Source organism: Lottia gigantea (genome assembly GCF_000327385.1).
Source record: "Lottia gigantea unplaced genomic scaffold LOTGIsca_102, whole genome shotgun sequence".
Taxonomy (NCBI): domain Eukaryota; kingdom Metazoa; phylum Mollusca; class Gastropoda; family Lottiidae; genus Lottia; species Lottia gigantea.
The window spans coordinates 484,424-504,518 of record NW_008706795.1 but is presented as its reverse complement, the minus strand read 5'-3'; the positions used below and the strand labels follow the sequence as shown (position 1 = coordinate 504,518).

Here is a 20,095-nt window from a genome sequence, read left to right as displayed (position 1 = left end):
ATGAAGGCCTTTTTGAAAGGTGGTGATGGACATTTATTTCCATTGTCTCCAAAAGTAACTACTATTGGCAGAGAAGGATGTGATGTAACTATCAAGGTATCGGTATCATTTCCTGTATTTTGTCAGGGTTTGGTGTCATTCTTAATTTTAATTGGCCTCCTTGATAATACATACATTGTAATACAGTCCAATGGAATTCTTTTGAATATTTATTGGGCATTGGGATAGACTCTTAGGCTGATCAGATGTATGAAATAGTATTATGAGTGGCAAATGATCTACTACAGTAATATATCTAGATCTACAGTTATCTTATGCCTGGATATTTCATATGACATATTATTGTAGATGTAGAATTTACCATCATAGTTTGTGTTATTTAAATCAAATATTCCAGACTATATAAATCTGTAGCCTTCATCTGGATTAAACAATGCCATATGTTAGTCAATATTTAGGTCTTGATTATTCCACTTTAGACATATTATCTCCCTTGACATTGAACATCAGTAAATCAATTTGAGCTATAGGAGATCACAGTACGCCATTCTCACATAAATCTTTCAAAGTTATGGTATCTGTTAATAATCTAATATTAATGACTTGAAAATTTGATTGTTTTATCAAGTCCAATCTTCACAATGTCAAGTTATTACAAACTCCATCTAATATTTTGACATCTTTAGTTTTCGTGAGACACTTTTTTTGTAAATGGAGAGATTTGATTGGTTTGTGTTCTAGCAAATACAGCCATTCAGAGAACTCAACAGAAAGACTGTAAACCTATAAGTATGATATATATGTAAAATAATTTTCTTGCGTATTTTACATGCATAGACACCTAATACCACTTTTCATTATGAAATACTTACTCAGTTATGATTGATATACTTCCTCATGTGAAAAGTTAATTAACTACTACCAATGTTTAGCCAAAATGTTGTTTTAGATTTCGGGTTTCGTTTTGCAGTTCGTATCGTTAGTATTTGGTTTATTTATTTTAGATACCTGGTGTAGATTATCAACATGCTGTAATAGAATACTATGATATAGAAGATTGTTATGTATTACAAGATTTAAATACAGTTCAGGGTACATATATTAATAATGTACGGGTACAGAATGCAGCTGTTCGTCTGGCTCCTTCTGATATGATACAGTTTGGTTCCAATGGTGCAACATACGAACTCTTTATTGAAAATCCCCCTCCAGTAAGTACAATCTTTTAAAGTTTATTTTTTTGGAAAAGATAAGGCACATAAATGAAGAATCATTTTTAGATAAATTAAACAGGGATATAGATATCTGAATATTTGTTTGTGGGCTGTCGATAAAGCACAAGGTTAGCTATCTGTATCACTTTTCAAAATTACAATTTGCACCAGTACATTGTTAAATAAAATCATACTGCAGAGTTATCTTCATTAACTTACACAATTTCAGCTTCAACCAAATATAACACAAAGAAATATACCAAAGGTATTTTGCATGTTTTTTTTACATAAAGCATGCTAGCTTTGCACAAACACTTGATTTAAGTAACTAAATTAAAATTTTTTTTTTAATGTAGTTGATTGTCCTTTCTAGTTTCCTTAAATGTAAAAAAAAAATTTTTTGAAATTCTAATACTTTATTTATATGGTTTGTTGATCTTTGTTAAAATGGTATCAAGACATTATATGAAAAGACAGTTACTGAATATGTCATAAATCGCCATTTTGAGATTAATATTTTTTTATGATAAATTGCAAAAAGGGGCCAAAATTGTTGAAAAAGGAATTACTGGTAACCATTTCTGGCATATCGTGCAAATTCACAGATGTTAAAGCGAGTCTTTGTATTTGAGGCGTGTGATTGCACTCTCACACCTCACAAACACCAATCAAGATGTAAGAGTGTGATCACACCCCTCAAATACAAAGCCCTGCTTCAAATTTGAAAATTTGCACAATATCTCAGTTAGGGTATGCCCATTGTTGCATCAATATGGTGTCAGAAATACTTATATATATGTTATAATTGTTATAACAATGATTGTTGTTGAAAATGTTGTTAGTACCGGTAGCTTTATATATCTCAATTTCTTTAAAACTGTGATAATTCTAAAAAAGGCAGTGGTTAGCCTCTTGTACTAACATCCATTAATATGTAATAGTGATACCAATCAGGCAACCTTTTTTAATTGAAGTATTTTCGAGGTTTTCTTCCATTCTCTAGTGGTAATATTGACCTATCTTATTTTCCTTCATCAAATTCACCCTTTTTTCCTTGTGCTTATGAGGAATCAAAAACAGAGCAGACTATTTGACTGTCTTGGCAAACTTTCGCACACTGTAGCCTACATTGCATCGCATTACCTTTTTTAACTAATCAGGTTGAATAAAACATAAAACTTTTCTTTTTATAAGAATTTTGGCAAGATTTATTGGCATATGATATGTTGCCAATAGTCCTAAAACAATTTGAACAACTTGAGACAGTGATTCTGCTTTGAAATTTTATTACCTGATTATGATATGATGGCTACATTGAAATCTATTTTGCCCTACACAATAGACAAATAATAAAAGTAAATTGGTCTATTGTCAACGGGCCGGTAACGAATAATACTTTATTGTTAACTGCATGTTAAGAAAGTAGAATTATGTTTAATAGAATATAAAGTAAGTGTAACCTATATATTGTGTAGATCTATAGGTCTTATTGTTAATCTGTTATCATTGTATGTGTATAGCAACATTAAGTTACGTTCACATGAGATCTATTAGATCTATTAGAAATGATTGACCACTTTCTACTTTAGATTCATTACAAAAAGTATAATATTTTAAAAGTCCTTGATAATGTTTTATTTTAGTTACCCTTACCCCTTTTCATTTTCATTACAAAATATAATGCAAGAATCAGATTAATATTTCTTTCCTTTTTCATCTCCAAAATTGAGCAATATGACAGTCTGGGGTGTGCCATCCCTAAGATTTCATTTTTAGAAAGAAATGGGTTTTAAATTTGATTGGTTGAAAATAACTTCATTAGAACACAACCTTAGTGGAAAACTTGTTAGATTACAATGAAAGATAAAAAATAAAAAAGAAATTGTAATCATAAACTGCATTTGCAGGAAACTTGAATCTAGGGTTTAAGAAACATTGTAATTTGATAACAAATTGTCAAATATAGATATACAAAATTAAAAAATAAAAAAGATTATTTGTTTGATAAGAGGCATTTTTATTTACAAATGTACACAAACTCACTAAGCTATATATTTGTTGGTAGTCTAATAATGTATTTAAATGAATATTGATTATCATTAGTGACAGAGTAATATATTATTATAATCAGTACGGTAGTAAGGTTATATTAATAGATAATATTGATCTCTTCAGATTATTGATTTTCATTATAAAATAACTAAACACAACAAAAGTCTTTACAAATTTGTAGCATAGGAAAAAATAAAAGTTTCTTTAGGCCTTTGTTTCTAAATTTTTTGCTAGTCAAAGGAATCTTCCAGCTGTCTGTATCTTTTTTCTTGGTGAAAATCTCACTGCTTATTCATATACAATTAAATTAAAGTCTACTGGCAGACTTGTCTTAAATCTCCAGTTTTTATACGCCCACATGGAAATGTCGCCCCTGTCCGTCGGTCCGTCCACATTTCTTGTAGGCGCGATAGAGACTACAGTTTTTATCCGATCTTGGTGAAAATTGGTATGCAAGTATATATTAATGAGATCTCGGATAAGTTCGAAATTGGTAATAATCGGAAGAACGGTTATTGCCCTTGACTTAGTAAAAATGCATCAAATTTGACTTGTAGGCACGATAGAGACTACAGTTTTTATCCCATCTTGATGAAACTTGGTATGATTGTATATATTGATGAGATCTCGGACAAGTTCGAAATCAGTAATAAGTGGAAAAACGGTTTCAGAGTTATTGCCCTTGATTTAGTAAAAACGTGTCAAATTTGGCTTGTAGGCACGAAGAGACTACAGTTTTTATCTGATCTTGATGAGACTAGATATTCATATAATATAATCAAGTTAGAAATTGGTAATACTCGGATGATGAACAGTTTCAGAATTATTGCCCTTGTGTTTAGAGCGATGAGACATTGTTCGTGTTTGAATTTGATGATAACTTGATGAACTGTTTTAGGATTTTGCCTGGACTTATAGATCATTTTAAGATTTATTTGAAAATTCATTATTAAGCCACTAAAGGTTTTGTTATCATTTCTGACAGCTGGTAGTGGGCGTATGTTACCTTGCCTCGCAAGCTATCTTTAGACTTTCTGTCAAGAGGTCTCATACAGGCTATTTTATAATGATATAAAAACTGATAGAGCACATATCACAGATTTGAACAATGTGCATGATATCTACACAAATTAACAGTAAGCTTCTACACTAATTTTACCTTTACTTGCACCATATTTCTGTCTGCAAAAAGGACATTTACTGTAATAATTAAAGTCTTTGTGAAATAGCATGAGAAATATATGAAGGGCAGTGAGATGTTTGCTCATATCAGGGTGGCTTTAATATCATGTATGTTCTCTGTTAAGATTTCAAAACTAGATGCATTTATTTTGAACAGTGTTTAATGGTGATCTAATATTGAATTATAAGACATTTTAGAGACTACATATATTGAATTTGTGACATTACTCCAGACTTTAAAAGGTTATATTTTGATAGTCATTTGAAATTAATATTGCATTTTCATTCTTCAGGTCATTTATCCACCAGTGCAACAGAGACCAGCATGGACCCAGCCATTAACAGTTATAGGTGATCAACCTGCTACAACAAGTCATGATCAGTCAAATTTACCTTATATTACTACTACTGTCACTGCCTTACCCCCCTCTGGTATGTGGGTTCAGCAAAACCAACAAAGTCCTTTACCTCGGCCCCCATTGAGAACTCGACCATCTAGTGCTGGATCTATTAGAAGAGGGAGTTTTGAGGGGAGATTACCAAATGGACAAGTTGTTACCACTATTCAACAACAACCATCCATACTACAGCAATCAGGTTAGAACAGATGTTATAGGTCTGAACTAGGCCAATGATGAAGGTTGTAGGTACTAGCATAGAAAGACCTCTAGAGTTGATAAAATTATAAAGGATTGGTCACAATTCCTTTCATTGGACACTGCTAATAGTAATGATCTTTTAATTGTATATATTTGTTATATAACAATATAGTCCCAATCAGTAATCAACTGATCCAAATTCATCTACTCAAAAGATGTACCCCAAACCATAATTGAACCTTTTAGATATGACAGTCTAAATTGCTTCTTTTTTTCAAAACTAAGTTTTGGTTTTGTAGGGAACTGGACTGGTGGTCGTCAAGTTACAACTAATGTCATCTCTTCAGTAACTAATCCTAATGATCTCATGATTATGATGCAAGAAAAGGTAAGTGGAAGAATATCAGATATCATGTCAAATCAAGCATGCTTTAGAAAAACCTAAATCATCAAGAATTCATTGGTATGATATGACATTAGCAAAGTTCATGATTCTAAAAAGAACAATAAAGTGTTGAAAAATAGAATTAACTTACAGTGTTACATTTTCTAGGAACAAAAACTTCTACAGTTGACAGAAGAAGTGGGGAGACTACGAGGTGTTGAGATGGATTCATTCCGTAAAGATCAAATGGTACAAAAATTACGTCAAGAAAACCTTGACCTTCATAGTCAAATGTCCTCATTCGATGACCAGCAGCAACATGTCACTGACATGGAACTCACCCAAAGACTCATGTCTCTAGAAAATGAAGTTGCTGGGAAGAAAAGTGAAATTGCCATTCTAAAAGAACAGGTACATTATTCTTTCTTTGTTCACTTAATATTTCTTTTAACTTAAGTGATAGATTTTTGTTTAATATTTTTTTTTTTTAAATTCTCTAAACATTAGCACTGAACATTCGATATGACTCTGATCCACTGAATTTTTAGTTTTTGCATCCTTGAGCAACCACCAGACGCAAATCATGGCGCACATCATACACATTTCATTTGTAAACTTTACTATCCTTTGTTTTATCACCTCACAATTATAGATTTCTAAGTTAAAACTGGAATCACCTGACACTCCCAATATTGTTCGTCAAGAATTATCAGAGAGAGTTAGAGAATTGAGTTCTGTTCGTAATGAAATGGAGAGATTAAGAAAAGATAAAAATATAACGTCAGGATTAGTAACTCAAATGCAGAGAGACATGTCCTCCAAGGTAGGTATCTGGTGCAAAATTTTTCAGGGCTTGACTGTTGAGGGTGAAAATCTGTGAAAAATTTAGGAGACATTACATTTATATTATATAGTCTTTAATCCTTGTATTGAGGTAATAGGTAATCATATTCATGATTTTCAAACCGGCCAATCAACATCCTTCTCCCTATGATTTGTTTTATACATATAAACAAACACAGTAACAAAGCATTAATGATATATGCAAAGTTTATTTGACAGAAGCTGATCCATTTGATACCTTCCTTTCACATTTGCTTTATTAAAGGGCTTGTGATGTCTTAACCTTTTTCCCAATTTGTCATGTATGTAAACTGTCCTGTATGCAAAGTGTCCTTTATGCAAAGTGTCCTTTACGCAAAATGTCCCTTTATGCAAAATGTCCTTTATGCAAAATATCCTTAATGCAATATGTCCTGCATGCAATATGTATGATAGAGGCTAACAATCTAGTATATATATATATATATATATTTAGTGTGAGGAAGATACTATATTGGTAAGTGTGATAAGTAAAATACTGTTATATACACACTGTGTGTTAGAATAATCACACTGCATGTTTATCACACTTTACTTTCCTTGTTTATTTCTTCTTTGGTTCGTTCAGAATATTTATCTTTGAAATTTTACACATCTTCAGTTTTCCTACAATTTTCCATGAAACAATGCCTTTCTCTCATGCCAATATAACCAATGTTGTTATAATATTGGTAGTGTTATGCTTGCTATATGATGCTTGGTGAATTGTTGATTAATGTATGCCTTTGAATCTTAGTTTGCATGTAAAGAATTCGAGGGCTTCCTAATATTTATCATAAGAATAATAAGATATGGAAGATCAATTAATTCCGTAAAAAATCTATTTTCAGTTAATTCTCCGTTTCCCAATGTTGTATCTAAATGTATATGTATCAGTAGAATAGATAACTAATGGTTAATGTTAATACCATTACTCATGTTACAGTTTAAACAAAAAAATCTCTTAGTTGATGTTTGCAACCTACTCTATAAATGGTTGAGTTTTTAGTGAAGCACATTAACAAAGCTTGAGACTGATTTATAAATATAAATATATTAATATTAATAAACTTGTAATCTAAATTGCACTATATAAACAGGAGTCGTGATTACATTTTGCAGACAGAAGTACCAGCTCTGAAGACTGATATTTTATGCCTCATTTTTTGAATACAAAACTAGAACCATAAATACATAAAAATGTACAGTGCTATGTTAAGCAGGTTTTAGATAGTTTTCTTTTCTATTTAGTTGAACAATTCATCTATGTATTACTTCAATCAAGGTTTAAATGAAACATGAAGCTGTATTAAACTAACAATATCTTTATTTAGGATTCTTCTCTCAGTAAATTAAATCGTGAATTAGAAATGGTGAAGAAGGAATTACGAGAGAGAGATATTCAACTAACAGCAGCTAATAATAAGGTTAGTACAGAATGGGAATTTAACATTGAAAATTCAAAATATTGATCAGATCAAGAAGTCAAGCACCATGGCATTTGCAGCAATAATACATAATAAGAAAACCACTCTACAATCTGTCTGTCGCTATCCAATTTTAAAAACCCTTCATGAAAACTGTGCTATAGATATTATATATCACTGTTAGCACTACTGGCAAGTAGGATTAAAATTGTCTCTATATTGAGATCTCTTTATATTGAATTTGTTTAATTTTAGATAACTAAATTGAAAGAAAATTATGCTGCATCATCCCTAGCAGAGAATAAACAAAATGTAGAGACTAATAATGCCAGAGATAGAGAGTTAATGAGTTTAAGACAGGTATGTGTTTCATGTTTAAATCTGATTGGTACTTTAAGGAAGTTTAAGGCAGCCATTTTGGGACGAGTAAAACATAAGTTAAACTTGTATAGGCCTACCTTGACTTGACCACCTGTACCAAAGTGTTTTTTCCACACTAGGTCTGTACATTTTGCAGACTAAAACCCTTCTTTCCACAAAGACTTAACCTTATAAATGCGTTGTTTATACATTACAATTTATGTACAATTTTTTCCAGAAATTTAAAAATGCAGAGACAAAAACTTTAGAATTCCAAGATTTAGTGACAACGTTACGAGGGGAAGTAGATAATGTTAAAACACAACTGTTTGAAGAAAAGGACAAGAATAGAAAATTACAAACAGAATTAGATACAGCAAAATCTCAATATTTAGACATGCAACGAACAGAACGTGTTGTCAGAGTAGATCTTGAACAAGCAACCAAAAGGGTAAGAATTTTTTAAAAACCTTAAAGCCAATCATATTGGAACTCCTACCAGACTTGACTGACATTTAAGTATTTGCTTTATATGATCATAATGTGGATTGTTTTATATACTTGGTATAGCTTCATTAAATTGTTATCATTTTTTCTTGAAATTCCCTGATCTGTGAATTGAGAGTTTTGAGGTCTTGAAAATAGCTCAAAGACCAACATTTTTCATAGATTATATTCTTCAGAGATCAGAATCGAACCAAGGTTATTCTTATTGCATATTTTCTGAAAATTAAATATTTTGTGTATTTTACGTTTCAGTTGGAGAGATTTAGAAATAGAGTTATTCAAGTCACATATGGTTCCTCAGGATTATCTGCCCCTGAAACTGAATTAACAGACGATGATCTGTTAGAGACTTTAAAGAAATTAATTGAAGAGCGTGGTAGTTTAAAGACAGTTATAACTGAATTAGAAACCAAGAAACAGGAGGCTGAATCCAGCAAAGATGAACTTATGGAAAATAGTCAGAAATTACAGGAACATCTTGATGCCAGTTTGGTAAGACGTAAATAAGGTGCAAAAAATCATAAAGGGCTTTTTATGGCCTGCAGATTAAAAATAGTAATAATAATTTGATTTGATAAGTTTAAATATGATTGAATTTTAAATTAACTCTTAAATATTAAAGTTATGGCTGGCTCATAAATTCAAAACATTTTAAATCTAAGGCTGTCTGATTGACCATTTTAAATCTAAGGCTGTCTGATTGACCATTTTAATTTGAGGCTGTCTGATTGACCATTTTAAATTTTGAGGCTGTCTGATTGACCATTTAATATCTAAGGATGCCTCATTAAGTCTGAGGCTGTGTGATTGACCATTTTAACCTAAGGCTGTCTGATTGACAATTTTAAATCTAAGGCTGTCTGATTGACCATTTTAAATTTGAGGCTGTCTGATTGACCATTTAAAATCTAAGGATGTCTCATTAAATCTGAGGCTGTGTGATTGACCATTTTAAACCTAAGGCTGTCTGATTTGCCATTTTAAATGTTAAATGCTGTCTGATTGAAAATTTTAAATCTGAGGCTGGTTGAATGACAGTATGATTTAATAATTTTTAGTACACTTAACAGTTATGTTGCTATACTGCTTTTGAATCTGTCATCTGCATAGCTTGAAAAGTAAAGACAAGATAGTAGTTAAGTATCTTCACAAAAGGTTTCAATTATTGTATTGGTTTACTTTGAAGGTGAATTTTGAATTCTTGCTTAATATCGTTTCCAGAATAGATTAAAAGAAAAGGGAATGAAATGTGAAACCGTAAATCAAGAAATTGACATCCTGAATTCTGTAGCTACAGATGATTCATTTACATGGATGCGAGATGTGGTGGCAGACATCTTGAAAACTGTGTCGTCATGGGAACAATCTATAGAGACATCTCTAGAAACATGTGGTGTGAATGTTAAACTCTCAAATGAAGGTAAGCAGCACAATTCAATCTGCCTTTTATTTGATTTTCTTCAGGTTTATGAAAAACCTTTCCAATTTTGTATGAAGCCTCAGCTGAGATAATAAGGTGTAGAAACACAAAATCAATTAAGACGCCATCTTGGTGACAGATATTGTATGCTTTTTACTATAGGTCCTGATAGACATATTCTTCAAATCAATGAAAAATTGTTGGCTGCCTTAGAAGAGAAATCCAGATTAGAAACTCAACTAACAGACGCTGATGTTTCTCATAAAGAAGAATTTGAACAAAAGATAAAGAGTTTAACAGAACAAATGGAAAATGATATGAAAGATGCTGTAGAAAAAGCAAGATTAGAAGGTATGTTAGTGGGTGAAAAGTTGAAACGGGTGAAACGCCTAAACTTCTCATATTAAAATCAATTCTGAGCAGCACAGGTATTGTGAAAGAGTCAGCAAAATTGGTCCCTCTTTGGACACCCACCACAATTTATTGCAGCGAAGCTAAAATAGAATAAATCAATAAATCTTTGTGGAATTGGACTGAAACGTGTTAAGATAACTAGATGAAGGAAGTATTGTCTACCAGAAGAGTCATTAGAGTATTGATAATAAATGATTTAATATTCAAATACATTATCTACCCTATATTTTTAGGAGAAGAGAAATTGAATAAAGCTATAGATGAAATCAGACTGTTAGAATCTGAGAGGAGAGAAAGTATGGAGAGTTCTGATAAACGTAAAATAGAAGAGTTAGAAAGTGCTCTAGAACAATTACGAGAGGTGGGCCTCTTTCTTTTTGAATTATAGTCCGTCTCCAAAGAATCTGTAGAAAATGATTTTTTTTTTCCATTTTCTTTTGTATCTAAACTACATNTCAGCCATTAAATCAATTGAAGAGATTTATAAGCCTATTCCCTTGCCACATTGTTATTTATAATTGAATATCCGCTTATTTTTTTCTTCAGTCCTTTACTAAACAAGAAGAAGAACAAGCAAATAAACTAGAGCAAGCCTCCAATATCCTGGCCCAGTTTGATATGTTGAGGTCCTCAGAAGCTCAATTAAGAGCTGATTTAATAAAATTAGACCAATCAAAGAAACTAGAAATGGAAGAGATCAATAAACAGTTATCAGAGAAAGATCAGGCCCACCAGGATGAGATCCTACATCATAAACAACAAGTCAGTCAACATGCCGTCACTATCTGTGCTATGGAAGAACGTCTAGCTAAAGTCACTAGAATTAATGCTGAATATGAAGAACAGATTAAAGCTTTGAATTGTAAAGTACAAGGTAAGAATGGTCAACTCTGTATTACTCCCTGTCTATAAATAGCATTTAGCATTGGAAGTACGATATATATAGACACAGCTGTATGGAACAACAATCACTGGTTAAAGTTTTATGTAACAGTTTGACATGTTTCCCCAGTCGTCTTTTAATCATTATATACCAAAACTTAGTCATTTTTTGGTATAGATCAGATCAATATGTGACTTTCTGAAAGGGAACAATTCTATATACCCAAGAATAACTAATACAGAAACATACTAGTGGAAATTGAGCAATTTTTGGGGTTTTTTTGTAGACTTAAAAACGGAATTGAATAAAGCACAGAAACCTTCTATACCTCCAAAACCTAAAGTTGTTCTACAGAGAAATACTGAGGAAATGACAGCTCTTGAACACCTGATATCTGTTTTAAGGTAAAAAATAAGACTGTTTATCACACAACAGTACTGTTTCTGGGTTCATAATGCAGGTTTCTGAAAAACAAAATAGTAGTAGCACAGACTTTGACATGGTCTTTTTTTGCATATGAAATATTTGTGTGTCGCTCGCAAATACAATTTCAATATTGAATACTTTGGTTTGTCAGCCTTATTTGCTTTTGCATTTCATTTTTTTGTCACATATTAAAATCAAAATTATTGGTAATCTTAGACAACCTTGTGGCAGACACTCACTATTATGGTGTCTGTATTGAGCCAACTTGTTTGTCAGAACATGGTGCACATAGTTTATAGTTACAGAGATTATTCACATTCACTTCATGCATTGTATTCAAAATTATACTTAGTGTGAATTTGTAATATGTTTTAGGTTAGATAACTCTGAATTAAAGAAACAATTAACAGCACAGCAAGATGTTATCACTGGATTACGACGTGATTTAACTGGTGCATCTGCTAGATTATCTGATATCACTGGGGAACTCTCAGAAAACCAAAAACAGGAAATGGAGCAGAATCGTGAAATTCTATGCAGAAGAGAAAAAGATTTGAATGAAACTCGTCAACAGTTAGCTAAGTTATCAAAGATTGTAGACAAACAGAAAGCAGAAATGAAAACACTGGAAGCTGCATTGCTGTAAGTATTTATATACCACAATAACAAAATATTATTACTCTTAAAATAGTGCTCAATACATAATTCTAGAGTGATAAAGATATAGAAATATTAAAACAGAACCTTAAACATGTTGTTACTCAGAGTTTCATGCTATGCGATCTTCAGACATCTTGCCTATTTCAGCCAAGGTCCCTACTGAAGTTTGACTGATGGATGATAAAGTCAATATTATAAAAGTTATTATATTTCAGTAAAGAGAAAGATATAGTAAGACAGTATATAGATAGTATAGATAATAAAGTCAATATTATAAAAGTTATTATATTTCAGTAAAGAGAAAGATATAGTGAGACAGTATAAAGATAGTATGGATGATAAAGTCAATATTATAAAAGTTATTATATTTCAGTAAAGAGAAAGATATAGTAAGAGAGTATATAGATAGTATAGATAATAAAGTCAATATTATAAAAGTTATTATATTTCAGTAAAGAGAAAGATATAGCGAGACAGTATAAAGATAGTATGGATGATAAAGTCAATATTATAAAAGTTATTATATTTCAGTAAAGAGAAAGATATAGTGAGACAGTATAAAGATAGTATGGATGATAAAGTCAATATTATAAAAGTTATTATATTTCAGTAAAGAGAAAAATATAGTGAGACAGTATAAAGATAGTATAGATGATAAAGTCAATATTATAAAAGTTATTATATTTCAGTAAAGAGAAAGATATAGTAAGACAGTATAAAGATAGTATAGATGATAAAGTCAATATTATAAAAGTTATTATATTTCAGTAAAGAGAAAGATATAGTGAGACAGTATAAAGATAGTATAGATGATAAAGTCAATATTATAAAAGTTATTATATTTCAGTAAAGAGAAAGATATAGTAAGACAGTATAAAGATAGTATAGATGATAAAGTCAATATTATAAAAGTTATTATATTTCAGTAAAGAGAAAGATATAGTGAGACAGTATAAAGATAGTATGGATGATAAAGTCAATATTATAAAAGTTATTATATTTCAGTAAAGAGAAAAATATAGTGAGACAGTATAAAGATAGTATGGATGATAAAGTCAATATTATAAAAGTTATTATATTTCAGTAAAGAGAAAGATATAGTGAGACAGTATAAAGATAGTATGGATGATAAAGTCAATATTATAAAAGTTATTATATTTCAGTAAAGAGAAAGATATAGTGAGACAGTATAAAGATAGTATGGATGATAAAGTCAATATTATAAAAGTTATTATATTTCAGTAAAGAGAAAGATATAGTGAGACAGTATAAAGATAGTATGGATGATAAAGTCAATATTATAAAAGTTATTATATTTCAGTAAAGAGAAAGATATAGTGAGACAGTATAAAGATAGTATGGATGATAAAGTCAATATTATAAAAGTTATTATATTTCAGTAAAGAGAAAGATATAGTGAGACAGTATAAAGATAGTATGGATGATAAAGTCAATATTATAAAAGTTATTATATTTCAGTAAAGAGAAAGATATAGTGAGACAGTATAAAGATAGTATGGATGATAAAGTCAATATTATAAAAGTTATTATATTTCAGTAAAGAGAAAGATATAGTGAGACAGTATAAAGATAGTATAGATGATAATGTCAATATTATAAAAGTTATTATATTTCAGTAAAGAGAAAGATATAGTAAGAGAGTATAAAGATAGTATGGATGATAAAGTCAATATTATAAAAGTTATTATATTTCAGTAAAGAGAAAGATATAGTAAGACAGTATAAAGATAGTATGGATGATAATGTCAATATTATAAAAGAATATGAAGCCAGATTGAATGATGAGAGAGAAGAACAGAGGAAACAGTTAGATCTTTTAGATCATGAGGTAAGGATAGGTAGAGTCTTTTAGTTCAAGATGATTTTGACCTTGTGGAATAAAGGATAGGTAGAGTCTTTTAGTTCAAGATGATTTTGACCTTGTGGAATAAAGGATAGGTAGAGTCTTTTAGTTCAAGATGATTTTGACCTTGTGGAATAAAGGATAGGTAGAGTCATTTAGTTCAAGATGATTTTGACCTTGTGGAATAAAGGATAGGTAAAGTCTTTTAGTTCAAGATGATTTTGACCTTGTGGAATAAAGGATAGGTAGAGTCTTTTAGTTCAAGATGATTTTGACCTTGTGGAATAAAGGATAGGTAGAGTCTTTTAGTTCAAGATGATTTTGACCTTGTGGAATAAAGGATAGGTAGAGTCTTTTAGTTCAAGATGATTTTGACCTTGTGGAATAAAGGATAGGTAGAGTCATTTAGTTCAAGATGATTTTGACCTTGTGGAATAAAGGATAGGTAAAGTCTTTTAGTTCAAGATGATTTTGACCTTGTGGAATAAAGGATAGGTAGAGTCTTTTAGTTCAAGATGATTTTGACCTTGTGGAATAAAGGATAGGTAGAGTCTTTTAGTTCAAGATGATTTTGACCTTGTGGAATAAAGGATAGGTAGAGTCTTTTAGTTCAAGATGATTTTGACCTTGTGGAATAGTTTTAAAACTTCAGAGTACTTTAAGACTTTGTAAAAATTTCTAAATTTGCAAGTATAGACCTTTAGAAAGGTTTGCCAAACTATGTACAGTTGGAAAAATTTTTAACCAGAGGTTCCCACGTCAATATGCTAATATAGAAGATGGTATTCAACTTGACAAAGTCCAATAATCCAATAAATGTCACCATATTGGTGTTGTGTATGTGTCAAGTATTGTTATAATTTTATTTTTATATTGATCCTTAAATATTTTATATTTGATTAAATTAAATGGGATGATATATTTCAGGGTAAAATTACAACTGAATTATCTGCCCTTGGTGCACAGTGTCGTGGTGAGAGACATGAAGCAGTTATAATGAGACAGAGGGAAGCTTTAGCTGAACTACGTGGCAGATTAAAGTCTTTAGAACATGCTAGACCACCATGTAAGTAAACTGAAAATAAACTGCTTTATCATTTATATTGTGAGAAAGAAAGTAAAAACATTCATTTTTGATAAGGATAACTACTTAGGTTGACAAGGACTTGTCTACCAGCTGACCAAACGTCTTGCCATTGATCATTCTCAGATACCATAATTGTTTGCAACTGGGTTGACTGGAATAATGAGAAAAGAAGGTTTATTCATGATCACTGGTCTTTCAAGATTAGAACCAATTATAACCATTCATTCAATTTAACCTATCAAATGTAACGATTTAAATCAGAACTGTACAATCAGTACTGAGGCAGTGTCGAGTAAAATGCACTCAACTATCATGAACACCTTGGGGCCCAGATTGTTGTTTGTTTTGTATATATATTGATACTAACATCCCAGAAATGTATGTATCATCTTGCAGGTTTCTCTGTGATTTACATTTATGATGTGTTAATAATCATTATTCTACTTTCAGTGCCAACACATGATCAAGCCTTACAGCAAGTAGTAATATTGAAGAAAGAATTGGCTGAAATGAAAGCTAACCAAGCTCTGAGTGAAGATAATGTATTAAATGGACGTAGTGTATTAGATAGAGAAATTAACAGAGCTAGAGGAGCAGCAGCTAAAGGTGGTGTTGAAGCTGACATAGAACGAACAGCTCATAAAGAAACTCAAGATTCTTTAGATCACAGTGAACAATCAGTAAGTCTTAACTTTAATATTGAAAATTCTATTACATTAAAGTTTTCGTCTTCATTTTAGTCTCACAAGTCTTATACCACCGTCAAGTTCTAATAACATTATTTTTAACCAATCACAGTGTGTCTAGAATCAGTTTCTATATAAATGCTTTGAGTGGTTTAAAATAAGGTCACTGTATGCAATTGGGGTAGAAAAGTTGTTTGATTGCAATGGAGAAAAATAAATACCAAAAAATCAAGACTGAATTTAATTTGTTTGTCTAGGAACTTTATACTAATAAAACATGATTTTGTAGTATTTCAGTTTATTGAGAGGTGTAGCTGGTACACTGGCTGTTGATGAAGCAGAAGTCATCAAACCAATGGCTCATCTACCTAGAGATGACAGAGCTAGACTTCTACAACAGAGAGAAAAACTTTGTGAATCTTTAGTGAGGAAAATTCAAATGTTGAAAGAAGTCTTGGAAAGGAAAGAAGGAATGCTCGCCAACTATGAAAAGGACCTTGACAAACTACGGTAGGTTTCTGTTCCACCATTGGGGGTGCTTGATTGGTGAGCTCTGCACATTTCTGATTCAGTGAATCAACTGCATGTTCAATAAAAACAAGTTGGAACAGGGTTCAAATAGTAGGTGAAGACAGAATTAAAAATGACAGAGAAAGGAATATAAAGGTGAATTTAAATGTGACATATTCCGGTTCCATGGCATTTGATTGAAGCCAAAATTGGAACAGATGGAACATGTTCAGAATTCACCAACCAAGTGCCACCAAAGAGATTATATAATTTCATATCAGAAAGTGCAGATTTTTAGATTGACATTTGATTCAAGGTAAAACCTCCAAAGATATAAATTTCTTGTTTAAGGAACCTCTTATGAAATCATGCTGAGTCAACCTGCATAGTATTATTATTATTAATATTATTTATATTTCAGCCAACTTAAAGATGTATCAGAAAAGAAATCAGTTCAGTTAGAGGCCTTAGTGGTAAGTTTCCTTTAGGATATTGGATGTTGATTATAAAGCTTATTAGAAAATTCCAAAAGTCATTTAGTTCTTTAGTACCCAGAGACTGCTGAAATCTGTTATTTTGATTCCTTGATATTGCTTTGTTTTCTGTGAAGATAGTTGAAAGCTATCAGGTTATAAAGCATATTTTCAGACGACTTTGTTGTTTTTAGATTTCAGTATTAGAGAGGATTACAACTAAGTCCTTTGAAAAGCATGGCCTGTATATTACATGATTTTCTGTTTCTTATTTTAGAATGATGTACAAGGAAGATCTGAAGAAACAATGTATTTAAGAGAATGTTTAAACAGAACAAAAGAAAGACTAAATCAAGAAATCAGATTAAATAAGGCTATTAAAGAGAAAAAGGTAACATTAACATAAGAAACTTCATTGTGTTTAGTTTGTACAAAGTAGTTTGTTCTCATTTGTATGTACTAGCTACTGAGAATGGATTAGACTCTAAAACTTCAAGATTACTTACTGATTACATTATTGATATTATTATTTATATTATTATAATTGATTATGTTATGGATAATACTATTGATTTCATTATTATTTTGGATAAGATTATTTATATTATTGTTTTCATTATTAATATTATTATTTATATTATTATAATTGATTATATTATTGATAATACTATTGAACACATTATTATTTTGGATAAGATTATTTATATTATTGTTTTCATTATCAATATTATTTATATTATTATAATTGATTATATTATTGATAATACTATTGATTACATTATTATTTTGGATAATATTATTTATGTTATTGATTTATATTATTGGTAATATTGATTATGTTAATTTCAGACATTCCATTTAGAAAATGAAAGAATACATTTAGAATCACCTCCATCTAAACCTAAACCATCTAATACATCAGATGATAATAAGGTATGGAGAATTTAAATAAATAGATTTTCAAGAGCTAAATAGATAATACATAGATGAGAAAACTTCTATTTCTATTATTAAAAATTACTATATTAATGGGGTAATTAAGATATAAATGAAGAAAATATTACTCACAAAAAAATTGGTGTATTGAACACTATTTTTAACAGTGTAATATTTTGTTATTTTATGTATGCAATATGTTATATTTTTCAGTCAATATTACAAAAAAGAGCACAGAAAGAATTATTAAAAAAGAAAGACTTTGAAATAAAAACTTTAAAAGATCAACTTAGTACAAAAGAAGAAGAATTACGCAGACAAGATCAACGTGTTATGAGTTTAAAGGGTGAAATAATGGTAGGTTCATTTTCAAAATCAGCTCAAAATTTTTTACAAACAGCAACACACTCTGCACTGCAAATGGAAATGGCAAATTTCATTCATTCCATAAAAAGGTATCCAAATATAGCACCCTCTATCACAAAATCAATCCTGACATACCCTGCCAGGGTTCAATTTAAGGGGTATCGCATTGCAGTTTGCGATTCAAAATGACGCCTTTAGCAATATAATATTTCCTCTGATTAGCCAAATTAAAATTTATCATGACAACCTGCGAATCAAATTGTATATTTCAAGGTTTATTACTGGAACATTTTAAATTGCTACAAAATTTTTAATAGATGCAAATCAAAATTTTTCTTGAGTGAGCTTTTTAATTCTGACCTTGTACCTTCATGTTTCATGTTACATTTATAACAGTAATTGTCTTGCTTTATTGCTTGTATAATGTAACTTTTTAACTTTGTAACTGTTATATTGGTTGTAAGCACATAATTGACTCTTGACTATTATATATCATATCCTTGAATAAAGCAATCATATCTTACATATTGTATTATAATGATTTGTTTATTTATATTTCAGAATAGACAAGTAGCTGTTGAATAGAATATGAGAATATAGCTCTGTTATCTGTGATTTTATGTTTTACTATCTGTGATTATGTTTTAGTTTCTGTATGTTTACATTTAGAAAATTCAATATATATAGGCTTTAATTGTATATTAATTCACCTGAAGTAGGATTTATCTGTAGAAAATTGTATTTATTTGAAATTTTATTATTGACCATCTTCATACATTTAATATTTTATTAAGGATACCTTAAACACCTTAACATGTCAGACAATGGGAGAACATTTTTATCAACAACTTTGTAGCTCAGCATTTTTGCAGGGCATGCAATCCTCTAGATGAAATTAGAATGTTATAGGATATTATGAATATTTATTTGACATGAATATTTTTTTTTGAAAAATGAAGAATCTCTGTACATTTATATGTTCAAAATTTGATAAATTATAAGATATGAAGTATTGAGATTTATTATCTAGATTATAAAATAAGGTATTGAGATTTATATTCAAATTGTGATAAATTGTAAAATGAAAAATTGAGATTTATTATTTAAATTCGTCCATTTTGATAGTTATTTATAAAGTGCTTGTTAATGTATTTTTTATTATGTACTGTGATAGTTTACACCTTTTAGCTAATTGAACACATTCCTTATTGGCGCCAGTCCATCCAGTTAATCATGATGATCAAGTTTTTAGCCGACCCTCAACCACACTCCTTATTAGCACCACATTTGCATATCACAATACAGAATACAGCTTCAATTGTGTCAAATCTTTTTATTATCACATATTTTTCTTTTAGTGTTATTTTATAGCTGTATTATCTTATAAATATATGTATTTGTTTTCTAATTAGTCAAATTGTATTTTTATGTAGAATGTTCCAAATTTAAATGCCTTTTCTTCTTCCAAAGTGTCCTATTTTCTAGAAATATTGAATAATTGTATTTATCTTAGTTGTTGATCTCAATTATATCATGTTGTCTATTTAATTATTCTTTATGTTATTTATATCTATCAGTCTAGCATATTTTATTCTGCAAGACATTTACACATATTTGGGCATATGTTTCACTATGCAAGGGTTCATTCTACACTCATATTTACTGGCTTTGAAACAACCTACACTGTACATTATTATGTTCCTCAAATTGTTAAATCAGTTGACAAAATCTTCACAAGCCATAGTTGATTAAAGACTAAATGTGGCCTTGTCGGTGCAAGTGA

The 20,095-nt window shown here is 30.2% G+C and overlaps 1 protein-coding gene across 1 annotated transcript; it reads left to right on the top strand.

The window, feature by feature from the left end:
• Positions 1 to 19,858, top strand: LOTGIDRAFT_237318 (hypothetical protein; the record flags this gene model as incomplete). Its single annotated transcript, XM_009046494.1, has 26 exons — positions 1 to 96; positions 1,005 to 1,211; positions 4,742 to 5,045; positions 5,347 to 5,435; positions 5,601 to 5,843; positions 6,085 to 6,255; positions 6,751 to 6,771; positions 7,628 to 7,720; positions 7,976 to 8,080; positions 8,319 to 8,531; positions 8,840 to 9,079; positions 9,809 to 10,007; positions 10,170 to 10,358; positions 10,655 to 10,782; positions 10,968 to 11,295; positions 11,591 to 11,708; positions 12,106 to 12,372; positions 14,107 to 14,239; positions 15,182 to 15,320; positions 15,792 to 16,021; positions 16,317 to 16,537; positions 16,959 to 17,010; positions 17,288 to 17,401; positions 17,860 to 17,943; positions 18,160 to 18,303; positions 18,874 to 19,858. The coding sequence occupies 26 exons, from the start codon at positions 1 to 3 to the stop codon at positions 18,895 to 18,897; spliced, it is 4,152 nt and encodes a 1,383-aa protein (XP_009044742.1). The 3' UTR covers positions 18,898 to 19,858.
• Positions 19,859 to 20,095: the final 237 nt, after the last annotated feature.